Genomic DNA, 23,013 nt, shown 5'->3' with positions numbered 1-23,013 from the left:
CCCACCCCACCTCCAAGCAGTTACTGCAGTATAGAACGCAAACGGTGCAGAGTTCTGTGCGGAGGGAGTTAGTTCCCAGAAGGCAAGGAATTGGGGTCCTGGGGTCGAAGGAGGCGAACTGGTGGGGCCAGCCCCGCTCAGCCCCGCGGGCCTTCGCCATGAAGATCAAGCAGGTGAACTTGGTGATCGCCTTCGTGGCCGTGGTGCTGTTCAGCTTCTCCTGCTTCTGCATCTCCAAGATGACTCAAATCGGTAAGCGGCCAGGGCCTGCTGGCTGGGTTGAGGAGAAGGGGGAGGTCCCGGAGGGCTGAGGCCGCCCTGGAAGTGGGGAGACCGGCCGCGCGGGGTGCTTTGCCTGCGGGCTGCTGCTCGGAAGCCAGGACCTCGCGTTGATGGTAAAGGTCATGGCGCCCACGGATAACGGCTATGGCTGGGGGCATGTCTCACTCAAGAAGCTCAATACAGCCAACATCTGTCCTCTTTTGTGGTCCTATCCTCTGGCCACACCTCCATGCACCCCCCCCCCCCCTAAGTATTTTTCAGTTTAGAGCTCGGCCTGAGCGCCCTTTCTCAAATGGCCACGCCGGTGCTCAGGCAACCTTCCACTTGGAAACGCACCCAGACCCGTAACGGACGGTTGTCCAGAGGCCTGGGGCTCGGGTCTGCCGGCGCTGGACCTGACGCCTGCGAGGTCAGCGGTGGAAGCACACCCAAAGCTCCTTGGCTATGAGACCGTCGTTCTCAGGGAAGATCGACAGCCTTTTGTGTCTGACTCCGAGGGATTCCTGACTAATGAAGCCGGTTTAGTTTTTGGTTTTCTAGGATTGCTAGGCCCTCATCCAAAGATCACCCCAAAGGAAGAGCCAGCGATCTGCTCCCAAGAACTAAACCTATAACAGTCTCGGCGGGGGTGGGGGTGGGGGGAAATCATTTTTATGAACTTGAGTGAAACCATAGGCGGTTTCACTAAGAAGAAGAACAAAAGATGGCAGTCGTATAACCCGAAGGGTCCCATGGCGTCATGGTGGTGGGGTGGTGATGGTGGGGTGCCCGGCTCAGTTCTGCCCCAAAGCGACCCTAGCACAGCAGAAGGAAACACTTCCGTGTCCAAGTCAGGCTCACGGTTGTTGCTCACCTTGCGCCCATTGCTGCATCGTGGAAATGGACGCCACAGCGCCCAACCACATCAAGTTCCCAGGTGGGCGAAATGGTTAAGGTGCTGGCTGCTAACCTTCCCCAAGTGCAGGTTGGCATCCAATCAGAGGCTCTTTAGAGGCAAGGCCCGGGGATCTCCTTCTGACAGATGAGTCTGGGGAGCACAGCTCCACTTTGAACACTCCTAGGTCCCTGTGAGAAGGAATCCACTTTCAGTGTCTACGGATATCATCCTGTTAGTAGCTTTTTACCCAGGTGTTCACTTCCCCTCTTCTTTATTTTCCATAGTGAGCCTTGGCCGGTGTAGTGGTTATGCGTTGGGCTTTGAGCTGCGTGATTGGCAATTCGAAACCACGCGCAGCTCCGAACAGCCGGGCTTTCTACTCCTGCAAACCGAGTCTCGGAAACCCACAGGGGTCACAATGAGTCAGCATTGCCTCAAGGGCAGCAGGCTTGGGTTGGGTTATTTTCTATAAGGAACATTATTCAAATGTGGCTTTCTGTTTAGAACACTAGATACATGGTTTCTCAGACCTGGTAGAGGAGCCTTGGTGGCAGAGTGGTTAGGGCTTGGGTTGCTAACTGCAAGGTCAGCCGTTTGAAAATGCCAGCCCCCTCTCAGGGGAAAAACAGTCTCAGAATCTCATGGGGACAGTTCTACCCTGTCCTATGCTGTCCTAATGAGTGGGCATCGACTCCACGGCTGTAGGTTTGTATCTAGAAAGCAAAAGGTAAACTTGCTCTTATTGTAATTGGGGAAAAATCACTGAAAAATGGTAACAGAAGTTTGACTGCAGCTGATCTTCCACAGTGAAATTGTACGCTGAGGTATGTGCAGTCCAAGTCGCCGTCTGGTCTAGTGCTGACCAGGAAAAAGAGCTTCATTTAACAAAATATTTATGTTTTCATCATCCTGACTTCAAGTTCAGACGTTGAGAAGTTGCCCTTGAGAATGACAGCTGCTTAAAATAGCAGATAAGGCAGACCTACCCTTTCCTGTCTTCCATTTCAGCCTTTATGTGGAATCTAGCTGTAAAACGGCCAGAAAATCAATGCAAGCACTAGGACAAAATGTTCCCACAACAACAGAAAGAGAACACAGACTTTAGTTAGCATCTGAAGTAGTAATTTTTTAATAAAGTATCAAAGATGAATAGCTCCAAGTTTATGTATGTATTTTCATGATAAGTAACCATTCTTTTTTGTCTGTGAGCCCATTTTATTAGCAATTAATTACTTAATTTGTTGAACAAATATGTACGCTCCATTAGGGCAAGGCCTGTTTTAGCCTATTTTGTTCACCTATGTATCCCCAGCATCTGGACAAATACCCGACACATAATAGTAAAAAAAAACCCCAAACCTCCCTCAAACCCATTGTTGCCTAGTTGATTCTGACTCATGGAAATCCCATGTGTTACAGAGTGAAACTGCCCCATGGAGTTTTCTTGACTTTCCTCTTTATGAAAATAGATCTTCAAGTCTTCTTCTTCAGCGCACTTCATGATCTAAAGCAGCAAAAACAAACTCGAACCCATCGCCATGGTCAGTTCCCACGCAGAGTGTTCTAAACATGTGTGGAACAAGTGGTGGGACGGGTAAATGCATTCCAGCCAAAACCAAGCTCCCTGTCAGGGAATCCATGCTGACACACAGTGAGGACCCTATAGGACAGGGGAGAACTGTCCCTGGGGGTTTCTGAGTCTGTAACTCTCTTCTTTCTCCTGCGGAGCAGCTGGGGGTTTTGAACTACTGACCCTGCAGTTGACAGCCCAATGAGTGCCACCAGGGCTCCTCAAGGGAGTCAATAAATGAATTTGATAAGTTTCTATTGATGTTGTGGGTTAGACATTAGGGGAACAAAATTAAAAAGCCTTCCCAGAAGTGGACATTCTAGTTAGGAAAAACAAATAGTAAATTAGTGTTAAAATCACCATAGGAAGTCAGGATTGGCCAGGGAGACAAAGTGCTATTTTTCTTGATCAGAGAAAGGTTTTCTGAGAAGGTTGTCTTTGAGTCAATTGCTGCATGAAGTGAGGGAGCATTCATTATATGTGGATGTCTGGGGGAAGAATTTTCTAGGCATGTTACCCCAAGGCAAACCCAAATGCTCAGACACCAGCTTTGGGGAAGGAGAAAAACAGCTCTATTTGCTAGATCAGCAAGGCAACCAGAGGTCAAACTCACGGCCAGGGGTCAATTCCAACTCATAGTCACCCTGTAGGACAGGGTGCAAGTACCCTGGTGGGTTTCTGAGACGGTAACTTTTTACTAGAGTTACAAGCCCCGTCTTTCTCCTTCCAGCGGCTGATGATTTAGAGCTACTGGCCTTGTGGTTACCAGTCTAATGCCCAAGAGCTGGTTTCTCTACCCACCTATCTGAACAGTGGATTTGTATGCGTTAGAAAAGGGGCGAGGTTTGGGAAAGGAGCACTAAGTCTTATAACTCACTCACAGTGTAGGTTCATGAATATCATATCTTTTTCCTGATACTGTTTCCTGCTTCTGGGGCTGAGGCTCACCATATCAAATGGTGGCGGCACAATCAAGTGCTTTGTCTTGCTTCTCTCTGAGAATCCACAGAACCAGCTTTGGTCTGGTTACTTACTCCTTAACAAACACTCCTGCCCTCTGGCTTAAAGTCAGAAGCTATGCATTTGTTCAGGTTCCCACTGTATGGAGACTAAAACAAATTATAAAAGTCTTAATCATCCTTCATCTACTCTTTACTTATTTTACTAGGGATTTTTTTTTTTTTTTTAAACAGCAGCAAGCTCACTGCCATGGAATCTATTACGACTCCCAGAGACCCTGTTGGGCAGGATAGAAGTGCCCCTGTGGGTTTCTGAGAAAGTAACTTTTTTTTTCCAAAACCATTTTATTGGGAACTACTACAGATATCATATCATTCCACTGTTCAATCACATCAAGCAGTATTGTACAATTGCTACCACTATCAGTTTCCACGCATTCTCTTCTTTCTTGAACTCCTTGACATCAGTCCCCCTTTACCCACCTCCCTCCCGCACTGTACTCTTATTCTACTTGCTGTCTTTACAGGTTCATCAATCCTGGGTTTCATATATCAAAAACCAGAAAAACATGTAACACAAATTCAGGAGAGTAAATGCCAATGACATAGCACATCTGAGACAAGCCCCAATATATGCAAATGAGGAGAAATAGAAAATAAGGAATATAGAAATAAGGAAATGTAGAAAATGTTGAAAACTAGATCATGCCCAACTGGCAAGGTTTTAACTGTTCAAGTCAGGTTTATCATTTTGACTGTCTCTCCACGGCATTCTGTTTAGTAACTAGTTTTTTCCCATCACTCTACTATGGATAGAGGGAGAACACTGAGGTTTATTTCCGATGTAGATCCCACGAATGTATTGTGGGTTCCCACTGTCAACTGTAGTCTTCTGAAATCAGAATTCCACAGTTTAGACTCTGATACTATTTCCTCCTTCGGCTTCAGATTCTGTGATTTGCAATCGGTTATTCAGTGATGTTGGGTGTGCTTCTTCTATGTGGACTTAGTTGACATCTTGATTAGATGGCTGCTTATTTGGAAACAAGCCTTTAAGATCCCAGATGCTGTTTTATCTGACAGGCAGACACCATCTCATTTCTTCGTTACTCATATCTTCTGTGTTCCCTTCCTGAGGGCAAGTATTGAGTAGGGCCATTTGTGTAAGAACTAACTGTCCTTTAATTGGAGCTAGGATTCAGTGTGAGCCCCAAATCCATTCCTGGATCTATGGGGTTTTTTTATTTGCCTTTGGCTCCCAGAAAGTAACTTTTCGCAGTGGGAAGAAAGCCTCCCCTTCCCCGAGTGGAGCGGCTATTGGTTGCAAAATGCTGACCCATTACATCATGGGGGGTACTCCCCTTTCCTTGAATCACTTCAACAGGAACAACATAAATCTCTAGCTTCGAAAGGGAAAGAGCAAAGATGAATTAATCACAGACTAAACTGTAAAGGTAAGCAAAAGGCATGGGGCTGCCGAGTTCAGGAAGGCCTGAGGTGACTTCAGGCAGAAAACCAAGGGCAAGGGCATTGCGGTGGAATCAGCACGAACCATCAGGAGACCAAGGTGAGCAAGGGGGAGAGTGGAAGCGAATGAGCTCCTGGAGGCCAGAGGAAGGAATACAGATTTTACTGTACGCAGGATAGGAAGTCACGGATATACATTAAGACCCTTTGGTATAAAAATAGTATGTAAAACCTAAGGAGTGTGTGGAACAGAGGAAAATTGCAAGGACTGAATCCCGGGGGAAGTCCAAGAGTTCTAAGTCAAAGGGAAACCAGGAACCTGGGTGAGGGGTGAGAGTGGGGGTAAATGCAGAAGGGTGATGCAATCGATCTGAGAGATGCATTGAAAGGACTATTGGGAGTGAGAAGATTCCCCAAATGCTCCAAGAGTCACTGATGTTACGTGCTGGATAATTCTTTGTGGTGTGAGGCTGTCCTGTACATACCACCCCAAGTGCTGCCGTGAGGCTGTCCTGTACATACCATCCCAAGTGCTGCCGTGAGGCTGTCCTGTACATACCACCCCAAGTGCTGCCGTTCACGGCACCTCACTGGAAGAAACTCAATTCCAGAACACTTCATTTTGTTCATGAGGGCCCTGGGCCTGGACCAAGAGGCCATCCTTCAGACAGAACAAGGGTGGTTTAAAATCAGGGAGAGCAGGCATCAGGCTTGAATCTCTTCACCATCCTTATCCAATCTGTATGCTGGTTTGCCAATACTTTAAATCCTTGGGTGACACAGATGATTTGTACAGTATTATTAACCTCAACACTGATGGTTAAAACTCCCCACCAAACCAAACTCACTGCCATGGGGTCAACTCTGACTGATAGTGACCCTCTAGGATGGGGTAGAACTCTCTCTCTGGGTTTCCAAGATGGTAAACCTTACAGGAACCAGAAAGCTTCATTTGCCTCCCAAGAAGCTAGCTGCTCATGAGTTCAAACTGCTGCCACCAGGGCACCTTTCAAAGAAACCAGCAAGCCATACATTTTTTAAAGGCCTGAACACTGCTTCCATCAAGATGGTGGCCAGGAGAAAACACGGAGTCCTTCTACGCTGTAGCACCCAGCCATGCCATGCGTTGGAATACATATGACCACACTCCGTGCATTTATGTTGTTGTTTCCTTACTGTGGAGGAGCCTTTCCTGCAATTTGCAAGCTGGTGTATTTTTCTAATTCTCAAGTAGCCCCTCTTTCCTGAAGTCTAACATAGCAATCTCACACACCTCTCTCCCCCAAGTCTAAATCTTCCTGAAGAATCCATCTCTTTCTGCGTGTGGCACTTTGAAGATACATCTACTTCCACAGTTATAATTCATTCGCCAATTCTTGCAGCATGCTTTCCAGTGAATCGAGGGCAGGTATTTCTGACTTCATCTGTGTTTCAGCACAGTGAGTGGTGCATCGATCGGAAAGTGGAAAATGGAAGAAAGAATATTTTAACATGTTCCTCATTACTGGAGGTGTTTCGTGAATGAAATGATGTTGAAGAGTTCAGTTGCTGCTGTATCGCCTAGTTCCTCTGTACCCAGGCAAGTGTTGTTAGCTTCTGTTGGCTCGTGGTCTTCAACTCACGGCAACCCCGGCAAGACAGAACGAAGTGCCACCTGGTCGGTCCCATGCCATCCCCATGATTGATTGGGATTGCACCTCACAAGAAAAGCCTCCATGGGGGCATCCAGTTTGGATCACCCCCATCAATCCATCGCAAATGCATTGTCATCTAGTCAATACTGACTCTTAGCAGCCCTGTAAGGGTAAAGTGGAGAACTACTGACCTTTTGCTTAGCAACCGAATGCGTAACCACTGTGCTGCCAGGGCTCCTGGTCTTGCACATTGTGTTAGGCTGGGTTGACTAGAGAAACAAGTCCAGTGACACTCATATATGTCTAAGAAAGAGCTTTCTGTCAAGAAGTAAAGTGTTCCAGCCAAGTCCAATTCAAGTCCACAGTCCAATACCAGTCCAGAAGTCTCTCTACAGACTCACAACCTCATGCCAGGAAGTAGACTGCACGGAGATCACAGGCCCGTGGTTGCTGGGTTAAGTGGATCCAAGGCCGGTGGAAACGTGGCAGGGCTACAACAGCTCTCAGGGTTACCAGCAAGCAGCAAGGTGAAGGAGGAGAGAGTGGAGGAGATTCCCAGAGCCCTTCTTATGAGAAGAGAGTTGTGCCCCAAGGAGACAGTATCAGACTATGTCCTGATTGACAAGTCTGACTCTCCCCCTAGCCAGGAGTGTCTGGGTGACATAAAAAAATCATCTTATGACCACACCCATAGAGAATAATTCTACCAAGGAACTATTAGTGCCCTTTGTCCAGGCCCACTTTCAAACCCACTGTCATCAAGGCTGATTCAATAGCAATCCTCAAGGTCAGCGTGAACTTTCCCACAGGGTTTCCAATGTTGGAGATCTTTATGGAAACAAAATAGCTAGTCACTTTCAACAGCTGATCTCTTGGTTGGCAGCCATGCACTGTAACCATCGCACTGCCCGAGCTAGAGGTCCCAAGGCTAGTGGATCAGAGTTTATTCGTAAGCATTCAGTGAGCCACTTAAAGCAGTGTTACCAGAAGATGAATGGTGAATTAGAGGTAAGAAGCCAATTAAGAGGCAATTTTAAACCTATAATGCCGAGCGTGACGTCTTCGTAACATTTAATTAAAATGTATATATTAATATATATATCGATAACTATGAAAGTAAAGAATAAAAGCAAACTTTTTTTTTCTGAAATTAAACATTCAGGCGTTATAGGGATCAGTGCACCCAGAGGCAATAAAGATCGGAACCGTGGTCACGTCAATGATGATAGACAAAATCGCTCAGAGCAACAGTGCTCCTCACATTTTAAGGTGCGCTCCGATGGCCTAGGAATTGCATCAAAATGCCGTACTTTGAGATGGTTCATCCGGGTTCAAGCCCCTGCTGAGAATTTGCATTTCTCCTCCAGCTGTGTTAAATCAGAATATCTGGGTGGAAATCAGGAGCCTGGTGTTGCAGTAGTGTAGTGTGTGGCTGCTAACCCCAAAGTCAGAGATTCTAATCCACCACTCGCTCTGCAGAAGAACGAGGTGGCAGTTGTGTCTGTCAATGCTGCCAGCCCCAGAAACCTCCTGAGCAGTGCGGCTTTACCCCATAGGCTCCCTGGGAGCTGGAAGGAACTCCCCTTAAAACAGGGGTTGTGCTGTGTTTGTTTGTTTGTTTGTTTTGGGGGTGGGTGTTAGTCTGGGTGGATTAGAGAAACAAATTCATAGACACTCTTGTATATCAGAAAGAGTTTATATAAAAGAGCAATTGTATATTGAGAAAACATCCCAGCCGAGTCCAGATCAAGTCCAGAAGTCTGATATTAACCCACATGTCCAATACTAGTCTACAAATTCCTCTTCAGACTCACACAACACATCAATATATGTAATGACACCGAATGCAGGAAGATCACACACAAGTGGATGGAAAATCTTGTGGATCCAGTGGTGGTGGGAGGCTCTCAGCGCTGGTGGGGGTCTCTACATGGCTCTCCACATAAAATGCCATTTTTTAGGAGGGTCAAACATGCTTGGGAGTGTCGTGAAGAATGAAGACAATTTGATGGAAGAAATCATAACAAGGATGAGAGTCTTGGCCTTACCAACAGCATCCAGAGAGCAGGGCTGAACCAGACCAGTGGCTTACAGTGGGGATCTGGTAGCCGGGTATCGTCCAGTCAGAAGCGTCAGCTCAGAAGTTATGGTGCCATTTTTTAATCAAAGGGATAATGTTGATGGATTTTCTTAAAGGACAAAGAGCAATCACAGGGCCTTGTTAGGAAGAAATTTCATAAGACAATTGCAAAGTGCCTCGGTGAGAAAAAGGCCAGGAACGTCGCACTGAAGAATTTTTCCCATCGTGACCATGCACCTGCGTGGTCTTCAGGGGTAGCCAGCGCTGTCTGGTGACAAGTTTATGGAGAAACCTTATCCCATCTCTCATCTTGCCCTTCAGACTTCTTTTTCTTATTCTCAAAGAATGGAAAAAGGAACACGATTCGACCCCTTTGAGGGCGCCACGGCTGCTCCTGTAAGTGGTGTCAATCAAAGAGCACGCCTCTTCAGGGCAGGTGAGAGAGATGGAAACACTGCCTTCCCAGGTGTGCAGATGGAGAGGAAGGATGTGCTGAGAAGCAGTCCTGCCGCCTCTTGATATTTGTGCCTGACGGAGGCTTCTGTGATGCGGTGGCCATGCCAACACCCCCATGTTGCATTTCGTCCTTTGAGACGTCCATCCTTAAAATAGAGCTTTGCTAACTCAGATGTGCAAGAAGCAGATCCAAACTTAGAGAATTTCTCCTTTAACGTCTCTGGCTGTTTCTGTAAATACTGCTTCCTCTAGAGAAAACGCTCTCTTTTCATGTTTACCAAATCGATCCCTTGGGGAGCAAGTGATGACGGAGGAGCCCAGATATGTTGCATCACCCACAATAGGTACGCGATGAATTTTACAAAAAGATTATTGCCTGGGAAGCTCTAATAAAAGAGTCACAGCTGGTTACACTGTTTCAGCTCTGAAGGTCACTAGCATCCTCAGTGTTGGGAGGAGCTTGACAGCATTGGGTATTACCAGGCCCTTGGGTTATATGAGGATGCAGGGTTTCTCCAAGGACATCGGGAGACCCAGTTCCCACCTTGTGACTTCTATTCGTTTGTTAATTTTGATGAACTCATCCAGCTAACTCTTGAGTCAGAATAATGAATATATGAGGGGGTGTGCTCCCAGAACCAGAATTGCACGGGGCAGAACGGAGCCTTTGTAGTACACATTTTCCCCACTAGACAAGCATCAAGCAAATTGCTCCAAGTTAGTGCACCCAGTGGGAAGGTTCTCTCTGGTCACAGTGAATTGTTTTTGTAAAAGCAGTTTTGCTCGAACCTCGTTTTTCGTGATGGCCAATTTTAGAGAACAGCACGTGACTGTGAAATTTTGTTTCCTGCTCTGGAAAAATGCCACAGAAACTGTTGTGATGTTGAACACAGCTTGCAAGGACAGCTCTATGAGAAAAACTCATGTGTACAAGTGGTTTTTTCATTTCAAAAAAGGAGAAATGTTGATTGATGAGAAACCTTTTTCTGGGCATCTATCAACCTCCCAAATGGATGAAAATGTCAACTCACAGTGCATTTGGAGTTCCATCCACAAGGTCACACTATTAGTCAAGCTTTCTATTTAGAGGTTCTGAAAAGATTGTGGAACAGTGTGAGGCAAAAAAGGCCTGGTTTGTGGCAGACGGGGGACTGGTTTTGCCACTACAACAATGCACCTGCTCACACAGCCATCTCAGTGTGCCAGTGTTTTAGCAAAACACAGCATGGCTCTCTTGCCCCACGCACCTTGCTCACCTGAACTTGCTCCATGCGACTTCTTTTTGTTTCTGAGAATGAAGAAGGACATGGAAGGACAGCAATTTGATGACGTTGAAGAGGTGAAGGAAAAATTCAAGGGAGGTGCTGTCAGCCATCCAAACAGATGAATTTGAAAAAGGTTTCCAAGAATGGAATCGCAGATTTGACAAATGTCTTAAGTGTAATGGAGAGTACTTTGAAGGTGATAAGCTTGTTTTGTTAAAAAACAAAACAAAAAACACACGTAACTATGGGAGGGAAATCCGTTTTGGAGGGTACACCCTCACATGCCAGTCACTTTGCCTTCTTTTATTTTTGAAATTGTTGACATATGTACCGCTTCTTTAATCAGAATTTAAAATATTTTATCGCCATATTTTAAATAGACATCTAAAGCTGGCTTCTGTGCGTTCATTTTCTCTAGGCCACCCCCTACCTCATTCCTTCCAAGCAGTGGGCATGCAGGTTTAGACAGTGTATTGCACTGTTTAGTGAACTCATGGCAGGGTGGAGATTATGCCTTATGACACCTGGGAGATGTGAGTTCTTTCCATGTTGTTCTGCACAGCGAGGTACTTGCCTTGTGGACGTGCTCCAGGGCGGGTCCTTCGTGTCTACCGTGGAGACCCCCAGAAGGGAGGGTCACATGAGGACAGAAAAGATGCACGCTTCCCTTTAAGAGCTGGACCCATAAAGGGCAGACATGACTTTTGCTTCCATTGCATGGGATGCACCTCGGTCACCTGGCCACATCAAAGGCAAGAAGCTCCTGCTAATTGGGTGGCCGACCATGTGCTCAGCTGAAAATGCTACTGCAATAAAAGGGGAGAACAGGCATTAGTGGATAACTATCAATATCTTCTAGAGCTTTCTAGATGTGGAAGCTTCAGTCAGATAGAAATATCTTCAAGTCCTGGCTTAATGTAGAAGCTGCATGGAAATGGACAAGAGAAAGAAAGAGATGGGTAAAGATTAATGAGGACCCACAAGAATGATTAAAGAGAGCAGTTTGCTTTTCCACCTCTCTGCTATTGGTGGTGGGGTGATATTTCCAATCCTGAATCTAACTATTCCCATGGCTTCTCTGGGCCTATTCTCCTTGGTCTGGTCTGGAGGCCAGGAAATAGTGAGTAGCAAAAGAAATGAGACGTGTGAGTATTAGGTATCACCGACTACACTATACATAACTATTAAATTATTTTATGACAATTACATGATGTTGATGATGTAGAAGAGGTGAAGTCAAAAGACTGTCATAAAATGTTAAAACAAACAAACAAAACAAAGACGCCACCGTGATGACTAAAGTGTGCCGGGTCAAATCCGTGGTATTTTTCAATCATCCCGCAACGTGTGCAGTAGCTGGGTGATGAGAAAGGAGCCTGGGGAAGAACCAGTGCGCTCGCATGATGAGATTAGTGCAGGGTCTTCAATAGACCATAAACAGCCAGCAGAAAGAGCAAATGGCCTTGGAGCACAGCCAGAATGCTCCTTGGCAGGAGAATGGTGAGGCTTCCTTTAGACATGTTACCGGCAGGGACTTGTCCCTGGGGAAGGACATTATGCCCGTGAAAGCAGCAGGTCAGGGAAAAAGAGGGATGGACGGGTGCGTTCACGGGCGGCAGCGATGAGCTCCAACATAGCAATCAAGGGGAGAATGGCACAGGGCTGGGCACGGCTCGCTCCTGTTCTACCTAGCGCCCCCGTGAGTGGGAGCTGAAGAACAGCACCTCGCACTGTTGCGGATGAACTCAGTGGCAGTCACAATAAGCTGCCGTGCTTCTTAGTTAAATGACATGATGTAGCACACACTTAGGCCTGCCTCTTCACTTCTCCCCCTCCTTTCTGGGCCTTGCTCCTTTAATCTAGAATAGTTGTCTTGCTTTGATCTTTAATCATTTTCTTTACAACGCACATCTTAATTTCCAAATAGGTTTGACGTTGTAGCCCATTTGCCGTCTTTATGCAGCAGATTTTACGTGTACCTCCCATACATCCATGCCACAAGGCCGCTTCCTCATTAGTCATTGCTTTCAGCTTTCCATCAGCCATTAGGAAGGCAGTTGTTTTTGAGTTCATTGTCTAAAGCAGGGGGTCCTCAAACTACAGCCTGCGGACCACATGCGGCCCGCCAAGAACATTTCTCCGGCCTGCCGGTGTTTTTGCTCCGTTTTGTTTTTTACTTCAAATAAGATATGTACAGTGTGCCTAGGAATTTGTTCATAGTTTTTTTTAAACTATAGTCCGGCCCTCCAACGGGTTTGAGGGACAGTGAACTGGCTCCCTGTTTAAAATGTTTGGGGACCCCTGGAGAATGGCACGTGTAAGTATGCTTTACATTTCTTGGAATTTTTCCTCATTGCTTTTACACATAAATAATAATTATCTAGCCGTGGTGGTACAGTGGTTATGCATTGAGCCATCATTTCCTGATAGAGAAAGACTGGGCTTTCCACTCCCGTCAACAGCTCCAGTCTCAGAGACCCACAGGGGTCACTGTGAGTCGGTATCGACTCGATGGCGGTGAGTTTGGTTTTGAAGGGGTATACAAGTATTTGATTACAGTAGTTTTTCTTTTTTAATTGTCCATCTGGCACCCGTTTTTTTTGTTGGTTTTTTTTTTACCCATGCTACCCTTATCCCTGTACTGAAGCACCATAATTATGATCTAGCTGGTTTATTAAAGAGAGCTGGGAGCCCTAGGGGCATAGAGGCTGCTAACTACAATGTCAGAAGTTCGAAACCATTGGCCACCCTGCAGGAGAAAGACTGGGTTTTCTACTCCTGTAAAGAGTTGCAGTCTGGGAAACCCAGAGAGGCAGTTCTACCCTGTCCTATGGGATCACTATGAGTCACCACTGACTCCGTGGCAATACGCTTGGTTTTGGTTTGGGGAAGGTATTATAGAAGTTCTTAAAGTTGGATTTCTCAGATGCACCTTTTCTACCCTATCTCTACCTTCCCGCGGCAGGCACCACCCCCACCGACACCCCCACCCCAACACATCCTACCTATGTTTCTGACTTCTTTATCCTTTCTCTCACCTCCCCAACAATGGCAAGTTTTTCATGTTTCTTGTTTAGTCCTCAATCCTCATTTCTGCTTTTGAGCTGTGGTTTTGTTTGGGACAGCAATGTGTTAGACAATGCTGCTTGATTTCCACGAGACAAGGTGGATGGACCCCGTGGCAGCACCAGCGGGCTCCAACATTGCAGCCCTGGGGAGGAGGGCCCTCCAGGCGGCATTTCCTTCTGCTGTGCGCTGTTTCCCTAGAGTCAGAACCAAGCCAACAGCACCCAAAGACAACAGCTTGACTTCCAAGAGGGTAGCCCCTTCAAAGGGAAGCTCCTGGCGCTCTGGGAGGAATGCCGGCCTCCTAGCATCCGTGCTGCTGCTGCCAAGGGACACCAAGGAGCCCCAGAAGCCTTAGTACTCAGAGATGATTCTTAATACCAATTTTCATATCATCACTAGAAGGGCTCAAAAAGAAATTGGAGAGTCTTGTGTGCCTCTCTCAAGAGACAGTGATGTGCCCACCATATCTCTTCCCACGTATACAATCGTGTGATCATCAAGGCTCTGCTAGTAAGCCTGGTATCCAATTTCTGACTCCTCTTTTTAAAAAATAATCACTGTATTAGGGGCTCATAAAACTCTTCACAATCCGTACATACATCATTTGTGTCCAGCACATTAGTACATATGTTGACTTCATCATTCTCACAACACCTGCTTTCACTTGAGCCCCTGGTGTCAGCTCCTCATTTCCCCCTCCCTCCCTGCTCCCCCCTCCCCCTGAACCCTTGATAATTTGTATATTATTTTATCATATCTTACCCCAGCCGACATCTCCCTCACCTACTTCTCCGCTGTCCGTCCCCCAGAGAGGAGGCCACATGTAGACCTTGTCCTCTGTTCCCCCTTTCTCCCTCTCCTTCCCTCCACCCTCCCGCCATCAGCCCACTCTCTCCACTGGTCCTGGGGGGTTCATCTGTCCTGGGTTCACTGTATTTCCAGTTCCTATCTGTGCCAGTGCACATCCTCCAGTCCAGCCAGATATGTAAGGTAGAATTGGGATCATGGTAGTTGGGGGGAGGAAGCATTTAAGAACTAGAGGAAAATTGCATATTTCGTGGTTGTTACACTGCACTCTGATTGGCTCCTCTCCTCCCCACAGCCCTTCTGCAAGGGGATGTCTGACTCCTCTTTGAAACACGAATTCCCACGTGATTCTACATATCACCGCTCTGTTTTCAGTTTCACCTCCCATCCCTCCCCTGCTCCGGGAACCTTTCTAGTGTGCTCTGTAGTGCTCACAGTCCGTGCCGAGTAAAACGGCCTGTGTTATCAGCCTCTTCTCTGACGGAAGTGCCCTCAGACATACACCCTGTTCTCACTGAGACTTGGCTCGCCCCTGAAGATGCTCTTCCCCCTGCTGCCTTCTCAGCGTGACCGTTTTCTTTCCCACACTACTCAGACTGAACAAAGCCTTGCCGTGTTCCCTTACTATTTCCAAATCTTCCTCCTTCCCTGCTTTTCAAACCTGCTCAGCATTGGCTCAAACGACACCAGATGACACTGTTCCCCTCCTTGTGTACACGTCAGACTCATGGGGTTACATTCCCTCCTTCCGGAGGACTTCAGCCATGCCCGGAGCCGTCCCTTCGCCCATCGCTCGCAGGATCTCCATTGCAAACACCCCAAACTCTGCCCACTGACGTCACTATTTCCAGGTCACTCTCTTTAGGACCCCAGTTCCCTCAGTCTTCTGACACACTGGGACCTGCGCTCTACTGGTTCTTCTACTCGTATGCTCCTCCTTCCTCGGATTCGATTGCCTTGATGCTAAGTAGTAACCATGGCAACCTCCAGGGTTACTCCACTCCAAGTCCAGGTGTACGAAATGTGGCCACCCTTTCACTTCCCATTCATAGCCACTGACTTCAAGTGGGCGCTTCATGCTGGTGGCAGTTACATAATCCCCTGTCAACTTACAAAGGGGTGGGGCCTAACCCACCAATCAGGTCATAGCAAAGGAGGCCTCTGGGTGGGCATGGCTTTCTCCTGAGGATTCTGGGAACTCCTGTCTTCCTCCCTGGAGGCGAGACATGCTCCCTCTCTATGACACATTCCTATTGACAAACCACTTGGAGACACATTGATGGAGCCACAGCCGCAGAGCCACATGGAGGCCCCTGCCAGTGCTGTGATGCTTCTACTGCCACTGGATCTACAAGACTTTCTACCCATTGGCCTGTGATCTCCCTGCATTCAGCACCATTGCATGGCTGCATGCGTTTAAAGAGGAATTTATTAATTAGCATCAGGCATATCAGCTAATATTGGACTTACGGACTTGATCTGGACTGGGCTGGGATGTTTCTTAATACACAATTGCTCTTTGATATAAAGTTCTCTCTCACACACATATGGGTGTCGATGAATTTGTTTCTCTAGTCAACCTGGACTAACGCAATGCTTCAAGGCTGGTTGCATTTCCAGGCCTCACCCACCCTCCTGCTTTCCTGTTTCTTTCCTATTTCTTCAGTTTCAAACCTCCAACACCTCCCTATCCTCACTCTCAGCAGATGTCTATGCTTCCCTTCTCTCTAGAGAAGCAGAAGCAATAAGAATATAGCTTCCAAAAAATCATCATCACATCCCCCCACTTCCCAGACTAAGTGCCTGTTTAGTTTGTCTTCTGTCCTATTATTCTGGCTGCAGCTGTTCGTGCTTCTGGCTCAAACCAGCCCCTCCGCTTGTATGCTAGGCCCCACCCGCTCCTGGCCACTTTCAACAGTATCATCAATTTTTTCATCTTTCATGCATTATATCCACAGCATAGACGCATGCTCTTTCTCTCCACCTTCAAAAAAGAAAATGAATCTCCCACTTGATCCCACTTCCCATTCTATTTGCTGGCCCATTGCCCATCTCCCTCCATTTTTCCAGATTTGTCTCTAATTGCTCTTCTTGTGTTCTCTCTTGAGCTTGCCAGCATTCAGCAACATGACTCCACATATACCTTCCCTATTAAGGACAGACACACACACACAGACACACACACACAGACACACACACACACACACACACACACACACACACACACACCAAACAAGCAAACCAAACTCACTGCCAAAGAAAGTTTTGAAAAGATATGCCCCACCTAGTGCTTCAGAGTACTCAGGAACCAATGGTCTTTGTTAAAAGCTGGAAAAAAATCTGGAACCATGAAGAAAACTCCCCTCTAGGACTGAATGTTAAAGGGAGCCTGAGAGCAAGCTAAAATGCTTGCTAGGTGACCACCTGGATCTACTTGTTGAGTGCCAGTCAGAGAAATGCAGCAATAAAGAGATGGGTTGAGTTTGCCTACTGACACCTGTGGACTTGGTTTACAGGAAAAAGAGGAGAAGAGGAGAGCGAGTTGACTGGTCTAAGGTTCATGACCTAGCACGAGGGAGCTAGGCTTGTTGAGTATTTGTGAGAGCCCATGGTCCAAAGCCAAGGCGACCAATGAGCACCCAGGAGGCTAAATAAGGCAGCCCACATTGAGTTGACCAGGACCTGACCAGATGAAGATATTTTTGAGCCTGTGGATATTGTTGCTGACTTTTTGGATGGCCTGCCCTGATTTGACTTTGCTTATGGATGCAGACTTCACAAAGTTCCAACCTGAATGAAGATTCTTCATGTCGAAAAATATGACTGTCTCCTCAGAGCACTGGGTTGATGTATGCGGGCAGTATAGAAAATGGACACCCAAAATTGGGGAGATAAGGGCACGAAGTGGTTGGCTTACAAACTTTCATAGGTGGGGGGAATATATTCATAGGATTAAGGTGTAGGTTACTTAACAGGTTACTTAACAGGAATTGTTATGTGAAAGAATTGTGTACAGGTGCCAAGGTGGCAAGGGGTGGATTGCGATAGTTAAATTTTATTGTGCCAACCTGACTAATAAACACACGTGGCGTTAATTGAAGGGTGGAGCGATAAATGGCTCAGTGAGCCTCGCCTTTCGAGTTCTCATGTCTCTTGTTTCGTGATGGTCAAACCAGGGTGCAGCTGCCTTAGCCAGGACCAAGTAGAACTGCACCCTGAGGTTTCTGAGGCTTTAAGTCTTTATGGGACCAGAAAGGCTCACCTTTCTTCCATGGAGCAACTGGTGAGTTAGAACTACCAACCTTGCAGTTAACAACCCAACTCAACACATGCTATGTTGCCGGGGATCCTCATTAAGGACATTGAACTGGTGCCCGGCTATCAAAAGGTATAGCGTCTGGGGTCTTAAAGGCTTGAAGGTAATCAAGCGGCCATCAAGCTCAGAAGCAACAAAACCCACATGGAAGAAGCACACCAGCCTATGCAATCATGAGGTGTCGAAGGGATCAGGTATAAGGCATCATCAGAACAAAAAATCTTACCATAGTGAATGATAGGGGTTTGCAGAGTGGAGACCCAAAGCCCATTAGTAGGCCACTGGAGATCCCCTTGCAGAGGGGTCTCGGGGAGGAGACGAGCCAGTCAGGGTGCGATGTAGCAACAATGAAAAATACAACTTTCCTCTAGTTCCTAAATGTTTCCTCCCCACTCCCACTATCATGACACAAATTCTACCTTGCAAGTCTGGCTAGACCAGAGGATGTACACTGGTACAGATAGGAACTGGAAATACAGGGAATCCAGGGCGGATGAGCCCTACAGGACCAGTGGAGGGAGTGGTGATACTGGGAGGGTAGAGGGAGAGTGGGTAGGAAAGAGGGAACCGATTACAGGGAACTATATGTGACCTCCTCCCTGGGGCACGGACAGCCAAGAAGTGGGTGAAGGGAGACGTCGGACAGGGCAAGATATGACAAAATAACAGTTTGTGAATTATCAAGGGCTCAGGGAGTGGGTGGGGAGCAGGGAGGGAGGGGAAAAGTGAGGACCTGATGCCAGGGGCTTGGGTGGAGAGGAAGTGTTTTGAGAATGATGAGGGCAATGAATGTACAGATGCGCTTTACACAATTGATGTACGTATGGATTGTGATAAGAGTTGTATGAGCCCCTAATAAAATGATTTAAAAAAAAAGACACTGACCTGGAAAAAACCAAACGCACTGCTGTGGAGTTGATGCTGATTCATAGTGACCCTAGACTAGAAAACAGAATAAAACGGGCCCTGTGAGTCTCCAAGCCTGTAACTGTCTATGGGAGTGGAAAGTCTTATCTTTCTCCTGCGGAGTGGATGATGGCTTTGAATTGCTGGCCTTGTGGAACACAGCTCAAAGTATAAGCAGGGCTCCTCATTAAGGCCAGGAGTGACTTTCAAATGCCCTGGTCCCACGGTGCATTCTCAGTGCTCATGTCCTTGGTGCACTCAACAACATTTGGCAGTGGATGCCCTTCTTCTCCTTGCGGCATTCTTGTCTGCTTGTTTCCAGAACTTCACGTGGTCACTCCGCCTCAGCCCACTCTGGTAGCTTCTTCTCATTTTTTCCAGCTTAAAACTTATGATGTCTCAGAATGTAGGTTTTAGAATTTCTCTCCTATCTATTCTCGTCGCCCTAGAGAACTCCTGAATCCAAACTCAGACATCTATACCTATATATGTCCAGGCCAGTTAACGATCTGTGGTCCAGACGCATCTGCAGCCGCCTGTATTGTACTTAGATGTACAGTAGGCTCAAATTTCCTAACCAACTTTTGATACTCCCTGCCCCGCCCCTAGCTTGCTGCTCCACTCTTCTCCTCCTCTTCTATTCCTCAGTTGCTCAGGGCATCACTGCCTTCTCCTTTCTCTTGCTACACAGCCAATCTATCAGTAAGCTCCATCATCTATCACCTGCAAAATAGAGCCAGAATGAGACCATTTCTCACCACTATTCCACTCCTAACTGATTCTGAGTCAAAACCCTCTCTCTCCTGGTCTCTCTCGTTCAATGATTGTTGCCTCTCTGGTCTTCTTCAACCTCAGCCAGCAACGTCCTGTTGAAATGCTCATGGATTCCCCATTTTACACAAAGTTGAAGCTGAAGTTCCTACCGAGGTAGCTTTCTTGCCATCTTGTACAGTCCTTCCCCTCCGTATGCTCCTGCCACACTGGCCTCTGGGCTGGTTCTGAAAGTGGTGCGGTGCTCTCCTGCCTCAGGGTTTGCACGTGCTGTTCTGCCCCAAACCCTCTTTCCTCTGCTTATTGTAATTCTCTTTAACCTAGTTCTGGTTTTTGTTCAGATCTTGTCTTAAACCACTCTCTTTATAATGAAAAGATATGCTGCTCAACAATTCTTCATATCTCCATTTTCTTGATTTTTGCTTTATATTTTTCCTTGTACTTAGCCTCTAAAAGATGTAAAACTCAGTATTTTTTGTTGTTTATTTCTTGTTTCCATTCAGCAGAATGTGCTCATTGTTGGAGAGCCCTGGTGGTGTCATCATTATGCATTGAGCTGCTAACCTCGAGGTCAGCAGTTCAAAACCACCAGCCACATTGTGAGAGAAAGACAGAGGTTTCTACTCCCGTAAAGAGTTGCAGTCTTAGAAACTCGGAGAGGGACTTCTACTCTGTCTTGTAGGGTTGCAGCTTCGATTCTATGGCAGTAAGTTTGTTTAGTAATAGTATTAGGCCCAATTACTATTTACCTGAATGATCGTATTGATAAATGAATGACTTAGATCGCCATGTACAATTGCAAATGAATTGTGAGTGCCCTGGATTCACAGTGTTCCAGAGAGATATAGAAAGTAACTTTTATTCTCCACATCCCATTGGCTACGGAGACCACGTGGTTAGTAATCTCTCTGCTACATCCATCCTTCCATCTGTGGGGAATATGCAAATCCCTGGTAGCATTCCATGACAGTGGTTCTCAGCCTCCCTAATGTCACAGCCCTTGAATACAGTTCTTCACGTTGTGGTGACCCCCCCACCATAGAATTATTTTCGTTACTACTTCATCACTGTTATTTTGCTACTGTTATGAATCGGGCAACCCCTGTGAAAGGGTCGTTTCACCTCCAAAGGGGTCTCGACCCACAGGTTGAGAACTGCTGCTCTATGAGGCTAATGATGACTGCCACACCTTGCCAACAAGCAAGCTGACAGCCTGAAGGTCCACCTGCTCGTGCTTCAGTGGGAATGACTCAGGTCCAGCACCCCTACGAGGAGGCCCTCACGGGGCTGCTGGAAAAATGAACTCAGAGGATCAAAGCCTCCATCCTATCCTAACTGAGTGATTTGTGCAGTTTGGATCTAGAACTCCCCTTAACTGTTCTTTTCTGGAGGTGGCCCGAGGGGAGAAGCTGTCTGTTTGGTGACACCAGCCGCTCACTGGTGAAACCCACAGATAGGTAGTCTTGAGGTATCGTGATTCAACTGTAGCAGGCAAGGGATTTTACCCACAGCTGGGCCCCAACACCCCGTGCTTGAAGCTGCCTTCACTCCCTTCCTCTGCAAGGGCTAGCAGCCACTGTGCCTTTCCCTAAACCCTGCTGCCTGGTTTCAGCAAGCCGAAGGCCCAAATCTCTCTCTCCATGTGGAGACTATTGGCGGATCCGCTGTTAGCAGTGTGCCCCCTACTGCATGAACTGCGTTACACGTGGAGAGTAAGTGGCTAATGCCTGGCGATGGGGGTTGCTGTACACAGACCTCACAGATCAAAGTGTCTCAGGATGGCAGTGAGTTGGGTTTTGTGTAGGTGTGAGTGGGTGACTGGGGCAGTAAGGATCCATCTAACCCAAGGAAAGAAGATGGAAGTAGTGACGCGATGGGTCTAACTTGCCCTTTTCTTATAATTTGGGGTAGGTGAGCCATTGAGATTTGCTGGAGAAATATCAGGATGTTATCTTTTATCATCAGTGTTCTCCCTTCAGTGAGTTATCTCAAGCAAGACCCACGTTTTGTCCCAAGCGGGCCTGTCCGAATGATGAAGGGTCAAAAGGATGGCCCTTAGTCCTGTCAAGAGGGGTTATTTCTGCTGTGGCCAGTGATCCTGGACCTCTAAGGACCTGAGTACCTTGCTGGCTTTCAACTACAGAACAGCTGATAGTTTTATAGATCTTATAGGCCCTGCAAAATGTCTCTCTGGTTGTCCTTGGGCGGCACAAACGCGTAGGCTCTCAGCTGCCTTCTCAGTTCCCCCGGGCTGCTGCAGCAGCAACACCACAGACAGGTGACTTCAGCAGACCAACTTATCTGCCCACCGTTTAGGAAGCTGGGTGCCCAAATTCAGGGCGCTGGCTCCAAGGGAAGGCTTTCTTTCTCTGTCAACTCCGAAAGAATGGGCCCTTTTCACTCCAGTTTCTGTTGCCTGATTCCTTAGAGACATCCTTGTGACTTGGCATCGATCTCTTCCATCTGCACTTGATAGCTGGCTAGTTTCATCTTCTACAGCTCACAGGGAGGATTTGAGACACACCCTCCACTAATCGTGCCTCCTTAACAAAGACTGTCCATTCCCATGGGGGTTATAAGCACAGGCATGGTGTTTGTTGCTGTGAGGTGCCTTCCTGTCACCTCTGACCCAGAGGGACCCTGAGCCCCACAGAATGAAAGCCTGCCCAGGCAGTCCTGCGCCATCCTCACCACGTTCCTATGCCCGAGCCATTGATGCAGTCATTGTGCCAGTACATCTGGTTGAGCATCTTCCTCTCTTTCGCTGCCCCAAACATGATGTCCTTCTCCAGGGACTGGGCTTTCCTGACATCATGTCCAAAGTTTGTAAGACAGCGTCTCAGCATCCTTGCCTCCAAGAAGACTGCTGGCTGTACTTCTCCCAAGGCAGGGCAGTCAAGCCTTTTGGCAGTCCGTGGTACTTTCAGGGTTCTTTGCCAGCACCACGATTCAAATGCATCGGTTCTTCGGGAGATTTGTTCTTGTCGTCTTTGAGACTGTAGATCTCTACTGAAGTGGAAAGCCCGTCTTTCTTCCATGAAGTGGCTGGTCCAGCTCGTCACCACGATGCCGTTGACGGCACTGGTTTTTTTTAAGGGGATAACACGGACCATCTTGAACTCCTATTGGGCAGACGGGTGTCTGTGCAGGGCTTCCTTTTGCTTCTTGTTCCAAAGTAGTGTGCGCATGTGGCACACCTACCCCTGTGCTGCTTCTCAGACAACTGGAAGGAGGGAGGGGTAAGTTCAGTGTGTGGGGGAAATAGGATGTTTCAGTGCACTCTGTACTATGTCCTTTAGCAAGGAGTCCTAAACAAAGGTGACCGCCCTACTTGGGGCTGGAGTTACCCACACTGGTGTTATATGTCATCGAGTGCCTTCTGATACATGTGACACAGTAGAACTTTTCTTGGATGTCATAGCTTTTCTTGGATGTCACCTTTTTTGGAAGCAGGCAACCAGGTCTTCTTCCCACAGAGTCACTGGGTGGGTTTGAACCACTAACCTTTTAGTTAGCAGCCAAGGGTCCTAGGTCTTTTATGAATCAGTTAAAAC

The 23,013-nt window shown here is 47.2% G+C and overlaps 1 protein-coding gene across 1 annotated transcript in view; it reads left to right on the top strand.

Annotated features, from left to right (window-relative positions):
- Positions 1-158: 158 nt before the first annotated feature.
- MGAT4D (MGAT4 family member D) overlaps positions 159-23,013 on the top strand; it is a 105,748-nt gene continuing 82,893 nt past the window's right edge. The window contains exon 1 of the mRNA XM_013007114.1: positions 159-252. Coding sequence (XP_012862568.1) covers positions 159-252 — 94 coding nt within the window. The remainder of the gene's footprint in view (positions 253-23,013) is intronic.

Source organism: Echinops telfairi, unplaced genomic scaffold (assembly GCF_000313985.2).
Source record: "Echinops telfairi isolate 266 unplaced genomic scaffold, ASM31398v2 ScPeMD7_2186;HRSCAF=2738, whole genome shotgun sequence".
NCBI classification, from domain to species: domain Eukaryota; kingdom Metazoa; phylum Chordata; class Mammalia; order Afrosoricida; family Tenrecidae; genus Echinops; species Echinops telfairi.
The sequence above is the reverse complement of the archived record's forward strand: the minus strand, read 5'-3'. Positions and strand labels throughout refer to the sequence as shown.